Here is an 11,104-nt window from a genome sequence, read left to right on the forward strand (position 1 = left end):
GCTGAGGAAGTTCAGGTCAGAGGGCACCCCTCAGTGAGGTAAGTTTTGCTCCACCTCCACCCTTTGACACACCTCTGATTTTTAAAATAGTAATGATTAGATTATGGATGATTACCCCCATTTTACAAGTGAGGAAACTGAGGCCCAAGGTCATACAGTTAGGAAGTGGGGCCAGGGATTCAGAGCTAGATGTGTGTACCCCAAAGCTCTCACTTGCCCTCACACGCTGCCTTCTGCAGAAGCTCCTGGTGTTGGAGACCCTTCTGACCCCCACAATTCCATTCCAGTGGGACCTGAGCTGTGAGGGGAGGCAGCAAACAAGCCCCAGAGCTGCTGGGATGTTTGGCCCTGGGCTCCCAGGGACTGAGCTTCCAGGGAGTTATAAGGCATTTGAATTAAGGGGAGCAGGGAGGATGGCGCTTGTAACCCCCTATTTCAACGTTGGTTAATATTCTTGACTCAGTGTTTACTAGGGATGGGGGAAGGTGGAGAGAAGAATGTTCCCTCCCCCTTGTTTCTAGAATTACGAAATTCTTGTTAGATCTTTAAATTTTATGTAAATTCTTCTTTTTTTCCTTGGAAAGGTGGGGTATCATATTTTAATTAGTAGTGGTGTCAAAGGAGGGCTAGATTAATTATTGGAAATCCTGCATTCCAGATGGTTTTAATTTTCACAGCAGGGCACCAGGGTATATATTTTAAAATTTTTTTATTAAAATCATACCTAGTGTATTTTAGGGGCACTGAGGTCCGCTCTTTGTGGCTCCAAGGATACTGTATTTAGGGCTATGATTTTTGTTATGGAGAAGCAAGTCCCTTGTCACTGAAATTAAAATTTTGTGGGTGAGGGAGGGGCAGGTGCTGGGAAGGAAGCAAAGGGTCAGGGACGGGAGGGTGAGAATGGGGGAGGGGACTCATAGGCAAAGAAGGCAGGGCAGGGAGGAGGGGTTGGCCAGGCATGGGGATTCAAGACCAGAGAGGAGAGCGAGCTCGGAGTGCACATGGCCTACCTAAGTCACACAGTACCCTAATGGGGAGAAAATGTGGACTGGCAGAGGGCAGGGAGGGGTCTGGACACAGCATGCCTAGTCAAGGGACAGTCACCTTTGCTTATTTGATGTCAGGGCTTTAGAAGCTCAGCTGTGGACACCCCCATCCTGAGGGAGGATGGATAGTTTAGTGTGAGGTTTCCTATCCAGGACCAGGGGGTATTGGGTCCTGATGGGACTTCTGGGCTCTTGGGAGTTAGTGACCTTTCAGTCGTGGTGACCTTGATTGAGGAAAGTGAAATATCCTGATGATATCCTGATTCTCCAAGGGCCTGAACCTGTCCTCCCAGGGCCTTCCCCACTTCCCGTGGCAAAGGTCCACACCTTTGGGGGTTGGGGGCACAAGCAGGGGCTGCAGACGTTTGCCCTGGAGGAAGGGCCTCTGACCCTAGCTGTCGCCCAAGGCAGGCTGTATGTGTGCACGTGTACACGTGTGTCTTGCGTGCATGAGCATGTATGTGTCCATGTGACCTTACCTGCATATGTCTCTGTCCCTTATTCCAGAGACTGTTAGTTCTCGGAGGTTATCTGCACGGCTGTCTGTCCTGCTTTGGGGAATGGAGTAGGGGCTGGGGAAGGTGGGTGATGAGGGGAGGAGAGGGACACACTGGTATTTAGCCACAAGGGGCAGAATGCTCCCCGGAGCCATCTGGGTCCCAAGTGGAGTCAAGAGAGGCTGGGGGTGGGGAACAGGTGGCAACAGCTTTCCTCTCCCTGCCTGGGGGGCAGAGTACTCTAATGGGACCTGCAGAGGCCTCCCCCATGCCTGATTTTGGGGCAGTGGGGGTCCAGGGACAGTGACAGGGATCATGTCGCCGAGTCTTTAGATCAAGCCATTGCCCTGGTAAAAAAAAGAATGTCTTGTCCTCTTTCTGCCTTTCGAAGCCCAGCTCCTAGTGGAGACAGACACCTTCGGTAGTCAAGTCCGGATCAAGGGGAAGGAGACAGAATTCTACCTGTGTATGAACCGGAAAGGCAAGCTCGTGGGGAAGGTGAGTGATGTTCTGGAATTCTGAGGAACTTGGGCGGGTCCCTTCTGGCAGCGCTGGGGAGCTGGCTCAGTGTGCCCAGGGCCTGGTCAGCCCCAAATGGAAAACAGGCCCAGTGAGTGCGTGTGTGTGAATCCCACTGTAAGCTCTTCCTTTTGCCCGGCTCTTCTCTGTCCCTTTTCCCGCTCCCTGCAGCCTGCCAGGCTGAGGTATCCAAGACAGTGGCTTTGGGGATAATGCAGGGCCCTGATCTCTCCCGGAGGATTGAAGCTCTGGCTGGCTCAGTAGTGGGGGACCCCTCTGGGGGCTTTGGGGCTCCTGGCCTGCGTGTGCCTCACGCAGGGAACAGGGAAGCAGCAGGCCGAGGGCTGGGCTGCAGCACTGTTTTAACAATCGCCAGGCGTTTTCGGTGTGAGCAGCAGTGCCTCTAGAACCTGGCGGGCTCTCAGCGCGTGGCCTCATGGTTCTAGTATTTCAGGAAGATTTTATTACTTTGGAATGGGCAAGAGAGCTGCATGTAACAAATTAGGGCAGGGGTGGGGGGCGGTGGGTTGGACCCACGTGCCAGGGGCTCTGAGCCCCCACTGATGCTGCTTCTCAGTGTCCCCCCTTTTTCCTGGGTGTGCCTGTTGGTGAAATTCACGCACTGGCTTCCTCTGGGTGTTCCAGTGAAGGGTGTTCGTGGCAGTAGCTCTATGTTGGATCATGCCTGTGTCCCCTTCTCTCTGCAGGGCCCCTCCTCACCCCCATATCCAACTTGGATATTGGGGGGGCTCTGCTGGACAGGTGGAGGGGGTGTGGGGTGAAGAGTAGACCCCAATTCCAATGAGGTTGGCATCCGGCTTGGGGGCAAGGCCGTCGCTGATCATTTACCTTATCATACCTTGTTGGGGGTGGCGAATGACCCCAGTTTCGTTTAAGCTGTGTTTTTGATTTTCTGATCCCCCCACTCTTATCCCTCTTCCCCTGTGCCATACCCCAGTGGCTGGGGAGAGTGTGACAGGCCACGGACCTGAGCCAGAGTATTATTGCTTGTTAATAAAAGGGGACCACTCGCCTCCGTTAATTGAGCACCTACTTTCTGCCATCCACTGAGCAAAAATGCCCCCAAATAATCCCAGGAGGTGGGTACCACTACCATCCCCATTTCACAGATGTGGACGCTGAGGTGTGGCCACACCGGGGCACTTGTTCCAGGTCCCACACTAGTGCTGGGCCGGAGGCAAAGCCCAGTTTAGAAGGCAAAGATTCCAGTCATGCTGCCCACACCAACTGAGCTTCTCAAAGAGCAAAATAATAGTAATCACATAGTGGGATGACGAGTGGTTTTAATTAGTGATTCACTTTCCGCAGCCGGCGAGGGGTCTGGGGCAGGGGCGGCGGGCAGGCGGGCGGGCTCGGGTCCCCTGGCCTGGCCGTGCGTTTCCTGTGGCGGCCCAAACGCCCCGCGTCAGGCACTTTGTTCTCCTGCCCGGCTGGGCTGCCTCCCAGGCCCAACCTGCTTGCAGTTGTAAGCTCGGCCTCCCCCCACCTCTTTAAAGGAGGGGCACGCGGCAGCCCGCTGTGCCCAGTGCCTGCGTGCCCCTCCCTCTCGTCTACGTGGTTCCCGGCATCTTGACCCCAGGAGGGCCGTCCTGGGGTTAAAAGAGCAGCCCCGTCCCCTCGGGCCGCTCCCCGCCGCCGGCCGCCCTGAGCCCGCTGACTGGCCTGGCCGCTGAGTCACTGCTTCCACAGGAGCCGGCTCCGATTTCTGCCCCCTCGCCCTCTCTCCCGTCATTAATATTGGGGACGGTTCAGCTGGCGGCAAGGCGAGGCTAGGCACAGACCAGGGAGGCCCGCCCCCTTGGTGCAGCTCCCCCCAACCCTCCTTCCAGGCTTCTGTCATCTGGGTTAGCCTGGGGGCCTCCAAGAGCACCCCCAAATCCACCTGTCCCGACTTGCCCGGGGCAAGTCCCCTTGTTGGCTTCTTCCCAGCCCAGCGCCCCTCACTTTCTCTGGCTCCCACAGCTGGAAGCCTTAGGTCCTTGGGTTTCTGTTCTTGAGAGACTCCCTGGCCAGTAGGCCCTAGGCTGCCCTCCTTCCCTAGGTGCTGCCCCTTTTCTGGCCTCGCACCTTCAGGAACCGTTGCCCCAGCTGCTCAGCTCATGAGTGAGTTCCCAGTCTGAGGCTCCACTCCAGGCCTGGCCCCACTGCCCACCCTCAGCTTTCTAAATGGCAAAAGTGATCAGGTCTCCCTTGCCCTCCACCCCCAGCCTGGCTGAGAACCAGTCCCTGGGTCCTTAGCACCTATGTGGGGAAAGGCTACACTTCTTGAGGGAGGCTCCCTGGCCTCATGACCCTGCCTTCACCTTCCTTATGCCACAGACACATGGCACTGCCAACCTCCGCTCCCTGGAGGCTTTGTATCTGCTGTACCCTCTGCCAGGACTGCCCTTCCTTCGTCCATTGGCCCTGAGTCCTGGCTCATCCTTCAGCAGCCTCCCTGAGCCCTCAATGGGTATCCCTACCTGGAAGGCCCGGGCCCCTCACACAGCCCTCTGTTGCTGGTCTGCTCACGTTGGTCATCACTGGCCATCTTTGAGCCTACATCAGTGGGAGCTCATTGAGGGCTGTTTCTGGATCCTTCTATCTGTGCTCTGTGTACCTGCTCAAAGGGCTGCAAGGGCACCAAAGAAATAGAAATATGGTTCCTGCTTTCTGAGGATTGACCTTAACCTACAACCAGAATTATGTTGCACAAACATATCAGTGCCCGGACCTCGCTGTGCCTCAGTGTCCTCACCTGTAAAATGGGAATGATCATGTTGGCACGTAGAGGCACTTAAATGTTAGTTCCCTTCCCCTTTGAAGCCAGGTCATTATGTCACTCCTTCAACAGAGCCTTTTCAGGTCCAGGCCCTTGGCTAGAGCTACCCCACCCCCGCCCCCGCCACATTGGACCAACCATGTGCCCAAACTGTGCTCTGTGCCCCTGCCTGCTCAGGCAGCCTCCTCTCGGGGAGGGGCTCCTGCGAAAGTAGGTGCTCAATTAACGGAGGCGAGTGGTCCCCTTATTATTAACAAACAACAATACTCTGGCTCAGGTTCCTGGCCTGTCACACTCTCCCCAGCCACTGGGGTATGGCACAGGGGAAGAGGGATGAGAGTGGGGGGATCAGAAAATCAAAAACACGGCTTAAACGAAACTGGGGTCATTCCCCACCCCCAACAAGGTATGATAAGGTAAATGATCAGCGACGGCCTTGCCCCCAAGCCGAATGCCAACCTCGTTGGAATCGGGGTCTACTCTTCACCCCACACCCCCTCCACCTGTCCAGCAGAGTCCCCCACACACCCATCTGGCCCAGGAGGCAGTGCTCCCTTTCATTCCATAAATAGTTGTTGAGCGTGGAGCACTGTGTCCTATGCATTTTTTCCCCATCTCTGGAGACTCGACTCAGATGGGTTTTCCTCTCACCTGCTCCCTCTTGTATGCTCACTGGTGAGTCCCCTGGGGCAGCAGAGGGCCCCATACCCTTCCCTGCCTCCCACCACATCTTTGTGAAGACTGCTTTGGTTGTAAGCAACTGAAACCCAACTCAAAATGCTTAAGCAATAAGGGAATGTTTTTGCCTATTTAACTAAACATGTCCAGGGGTCATTCTAGTTTCACACAAGACTGGATCCAGGGGCCAAGTGATGTCATCAGGATTCAGTCTTCACATCAAGTAGAAGCAACAGGACTCTAGTTTGGAAAGAAGGAAGGAGAGGTGATCAAATTTTAAATCACTGAGTGCTTGGGATGGAGAGTCAATTACTCTCTAAATACTGATCATCTGCCTTGCCTCAGCCTTGAGTCTGCATTGCTCAGGGTTAGCCCTAGCCGCAGGTATTTTTAAATCTCTGCAGGTGCTAGCAGGGTCACAGAGGTCGTCGGGAGCAGAGGTGAGGGTCAGGCTCAGGTGTGGCCTGCGCTGGCATCTTTTCCTCTGTGTCTGAGTTCCTCGTAGGGAACTCATGACCACCATAGGCCCCACGACTCCTCCCAGGGGCTCCTGAGCTCTGAGGTGTTGGGAGTTTCATCCCAAGGCCCAGCTCCCCAATCCTCTAGTAAAGCCAGGTGTGGATGAGCATGTGTGCCCTTGCATATCCAAGACCTTGCTTCATGCTGATGTGGCTGTGTGGGCCTGGGGAGGGGAGGTGTTTTCATGGGCAGTGCCCGCTCTGCTGTACCCTTTCTCCTTATGGCTGTGTATGGAACTGGACAGAGGAGAAGCGAGCTTCGATGGCAAATTCAAATTCGGTGGCAGGTTCAAATCCTGGCTCTGCTACTTACGAGTTCCATGACCTTGGCCAAGCCCTTTGCCTCTTTGAACTCTGTTTTCTCCTACCAGGCAGAGTCTACCTTGGTGAGTGAAGAGGATTAAATGAAATAATGGATGTGGAAATGTCTGGCCTGTGGTTGGCTATTAATAAGTGCTGCATGAATGAGTGGATGAATGAGTAGGGAGACCAAGTGGGCCAGGCAGAGAGCTCCAGCCTTCTGCTCGCTCTGTCGCCTTCTCAGGACATGCCCAGGGGGGGCCTCTCCTAGTTCATGACTGTCTCTGGGACATTAGTAAGGGACCCAGGAGGCAGTCTATTTTCTTTTAGAGGAAAACCCTTTCCTGTGTCACCCCCACTATTTCTGCATCCATTGAACCACAAATGCTCTGGGCACCGTTGTCTTGGGTAAAGATCTGTGCTGAGCCCTGAGAGCAACTGAGGAGCAGCCCCGACTTCCTGCCGCTCTTGGGCTGATGAGGAGGGCAGGCACATATGGAATTGCTCTGTTAGGGGATGAGAGGAGGAATGGGTGCCAAGGGAGTCCAGATGATGGAGTATGTGAGCCCAATAAAGCTTGATTCTTGAATGGAATCTTGAAGGAAGAGGAGGAAATACCCAGGGAGACAGATGGCAGTCAGGGAAGGCTTCCTAGAGGAGGCAGTTACTGAACTGAGCCTTGAAGGATGAAAGCAGTTTTACAGGCAGGTATTCTGGGTGGGAAAGCAGCATGGTGTGGCCTTTGTTCCATTTGCGCTAACTGTTCCATCAAGACCGGCCAAGGGACCTGGAGGCAGGTTGGATAGGCAGTTTCCAGAATTATCCATGGGGAACCCAGAGTCCAGAGACCACTCCCTTCTACACCCCATTACACATATGCTCTGCCTTCCCTTTCTGCTCACCTTGCCCATGTCTCCCAGACCATTTTCCCATCCCCACCTCTGCTTGTTCTGCAGCCTCCTCGAAAGATCTCATCCTCCAGAGAATGTTTTCTTACCCTGCCTGTCCCTTTCTGCAAAGTTCAGCACTTTGTCTGCAGAGCCCAAGCTTGCCCTCTGCTCAAAGGTGAACGTTCCTGGAAGCTCCAGCCCGTTTTCCACTTCAAACAAAAGGCTGGAACTCGCACCTCAGTCTCCACGCACAGCCAGACTGCTGGGCTTCCAACTTGGCTGGGCATCTGCCCGGAACGAGGAGTGGGCCCGGCCTAAATTTGGAGATGTTAGTTGGAAACTCAAGTGCTCCTAATTCAGGCCTTCCAACTTGGTGTGTTTCTAACTCTTCCACATCAAGCAATTCCGCTGTCTCAGGGAGGAGATGTCAAAGCCTGCCTCCCAACCACCTTTTTCTAGATCAGATCCAAGGAAAGAAGCCAGACCGTCCGAACCACCTGGTCTTCAGAAATAATTCAGCAAGTTACTACTGTGTGCCAGGCTCACTTACAAACACAATTCCTCATCACATTTCTATGATGCAGGGGTCCTTGTCCCTGTTTGGTAAGGCAAGGAATCCGAGGTTTAGAGAGTGGAATTAGCTCACCTGAGGTCGCACCAGGAAGCATTCTAGTTGATTCAGCTTCGGAGTCTGAATCTCGTGCTCCTTGGCTGGCATTGTTTTCCAAGGAGTTCATGAATCTGCTCAGGAGATTTGAATCTCAGAAGCAAGGGCACCAGCTTTGGAGTTTGGCCATGCTTTAACTCTTATTTGGGGGAGGCTCTCATCCCTCTTCACACCAAACATTAAATGCACCTTAAGTGCGATCTATATTTAACTCTATAACAGTGGAGTTGAGCAGCTGACTTCATGTGAAATTTGTGCACTTCCTTTCTTTTGTGATAGAACACAACCTCAGCTGGATTACAGGAAATGAGCTATTATTGGCCCACGTGACAGTGAGGCAACTGGAGCTAAAGGAAGTGACGAGGATTTGGTTTCTGTTATCCTCTGACTCTTGGCTTTGCTTTCTTCCTGCTGACTTTGTTGTCAGACAGTATTTCCCCTCATGGTGGTAACATGGCTGCATTCACTTCAGCCATACATATTCCCCAAGTGTAAATTGGCCTGTGTTTTTATGCATCGCTTACACAAAGGTCTCGAAGAGCACTGATTGGATGGCTCAGGCCCCAGGTCCAGCCCTGAACCAATCGCAGGAAATGATGTTATGATTGGCTAGGTCTGGGTCTCTTGATTTAGTAGAGTTGAGGTGGAAGCCACTGGTTACAGGGTGGAGAATGGGGAAGGGATGAGTTTCTGATGATATGGGAGTCTGTTACCTAACTGGTCGGTAGGGAAGGATGTCGGGGCCAGTAGGATAAGTCCACTCCACAGATCCAGGAAGTGAAATTGCTGAGGCCAAAGTTTGGGTCAGGTCCTCTCCACTCTGTTGCCCCAAACCTTGGCCACCTGCCCATGTATCTGTGCCCCTGGCACCCGCCCTTCCCTTTCTTACCCCTTCCCCTCTCTTCCCCTACAGCCTGATGGCACCAGTAAGGAGTGTGTGTTCATCGAGAAGGTCCTGGAGAACAACTACACAGCCCTGATGTCAGCCAAGTACTCCGGCTGGTACGTGGGCTTCACCAAGAAGGGACGGCCGAGGAAGGGCCCCAAGACCCGGGAGAACCAGCAGGATGTGCACTTCATGAAGCGCTACCCCAAGGGGCAGGCAGAGCTACAGAAGCCCTTCAAGTACACCACAGTGACCAAGCGGTCTCGGCGGATCCGCCCCACGCACCCCGGCTAGGCCTCCCCACCGGGCCCCCCCAGGTGGCTCTGGCCCACACTCACACTCACAGAGAACTGCATCAGAGGAATATTTTTACATGAAAAATAAGGAAGAAGCTCTATTTTTGTACATTGTGTTTAAAAGAAGACAAAAACTGAACCAAAACTCTTGGGGGAAGGGGAACGATAAGGATTTTATTGTTGACTTGAAACCCCCTATGACAAAAGCCTCACGCAAAGGGACTGTTGTCAACGCACAGGTGCTTGTCTCTCTCTTGGAACAGACAACTCTAAACTTGTCCCCAGAGGAGGACTTGAATGAGGAAAACGACACTCTAAGAAACCAAAGTCCTTTTTCCCAAAGGTTCTGAAAGCAAAAGGAAAAAAAACAAAAAAAAAAAATGCAAAAAAAACAAAACAAAACAAAAACAAAGAGAAAGTAGTACCGACCCCACCCCCAACCAACTCCCCCTCTTTCCCAAGCCCCTGTCCCTGCCCCAAACTCCAACAAAAATCGCTCTCTGGTTTGCAGTCATTTATTTATTGTCTGCTGCAAGCTGTCCTGAGACACCGCGCAGGGAAGGCGTGCCCCTTGGAATTCTCGGCGCCTCGACCTCCGACGACAGACGGCCTCGTCCAATCACGGTGACCCTGCATTGCTCGCAGTTCTGGAGGATGCTGCTATCGACCTTCCGTGACCCACGTGACCTAGCACACCAATGATAAGGGAATATTTTAAAACCAGCTATATTATATATATTATATATATATAAGCTATTTATTTCACCTCTCTGTATATTGCAGTTTCATGATCCAAGTATTACTGCCTCAACCATTAAAAACAATCGAGAAATTATTTAAAAACCATGAGGCATCGAGTGGTGGCCAGGGGCAGGGTGCCCCCTTTGTGTTTTGTTCTTTTTCGTCTGTGGTCTTTGCACTGAGAGCTGGTGCCTTGCTCATTCGTTAGTTGGTTCATTCATTCATCATTCATTCATTCATTCATTCACTCACTGATTCATTGCACATCTACTATGCTCCAGGAACTGAGAATGCAGCCTGGAACGAAGAAGATGGAACTCCTTGCCTTCAGAGAGATTGCATTCTAGTGAGTCATGGATTTGATGTTGAGGCACTTACACGGTCACATACATGTACTCTCACATACATTTTCTTGGCATCTGTTATGTGCCAGGGCTCTATTCAAGGCACTGGGCGTTTATTAAAGAACACAAGCAAACACCACCCAAGCCCGCAGGGCACTTCTCTTACAGCAACTCATGGTTTCATTCATTGATTTATTCATGGATTCACTTATTCAACAAATATTTACTAAGCACTTACTAAGTGCCTACTCTTTTAGGTACTGGGAATTCATCAAAGAACAAAACAGACCAAAAAAACCATGCCTCATGGAGCTTGCAGTCTAGGCATTGCTGACGGGGTATCTGTGGTGTCCACATCTGACATTTGCAGACACAGGTGGAACAAGGCAGTGGTGGTCCCCGTTTTCCTCCATCTCTTGGTGGAGAAGTCACAGGGCCCAGGTCAGGTGGGGACCTGGTGTTCTCTTCTCATGGGTACATGTATGTGACTGTATAACTGAATCAATCATCGAATCAGTGACTCATTAGAATGTAATCTCTCAATCTGCTTTGTTGAAGGCTGGAGCTTGAGGAGTCTTGTCTTTGTGACTTCCACGGCCCTTTCTTCTAGGACAGGGGTATCCAAACTGCAGCCCGCGGGCCAACTGCGGCCTGCAATCCATTGTTAATTGGCCCGCAGCAAATTCCAAAAATATATTTAGTTTACTTAAATAAACCAGGTGAGGCAATACGTACTTCACCTCGAGTGAGTGGCCTGGCTGTTTGAGTATTTTACCGCATATGGCCCTTGGTAAAAAACGTTGAAAAAAATTTGGACACCCCTGTTCTAGGACTTCTTTCCCAGGGCTGCTCAGGATGTTGGGGAGAAACTAGATAGCAGATTGGGCAGGAAGCTGATTGAAGTGGATGGAGCCTTCTCTGGGGTCCCGCTGCTGTCACC

At 52.3% G+C, this 11,104-nt stretch overlaps 1 protein-coding gene across 1 annotated transcript in view; it reads left to right on the top strand.

Moving 5' to 3' along the window:
* FGF18 (fibroblast growth factor 18) overlaps positions 1-9,487 on the top strand; it is a 32,918-nt gene extending 23,431 nt beyond the window's left edge. Inside the window, exons 4-5 of the mRNA XM_081035553.1 lie at positions 1,935-2,041; positions 8,811-9,487. Of these exons, the coding sequence (XP_080891679.1) occupies positions 1,935-2,041; positions 8,811-9,077 (374 nt within the window). The 3' untranslated portion in view covers positions 9,078-9,487. The remainder of the gene's footprint in view (positions 1-1,934; positions 2,042-8,810) is intronic.
* The last annotated feature ends 1,617 nt before the right edge of the window (positions 9,488-11,104 follow it).

Source organism: Rhinolophus hipposideros (genome assembly GCF_964194185.1).
Source record: "Rhinolophus hipposideros genome assembly, chromosome: 23".
NCBI lineage: Eukaryota > Metazoa > Chordata > Mammalia > Chiroptera > Rhinolophidae > Rhinolophus > Rhinolophus hipposideros.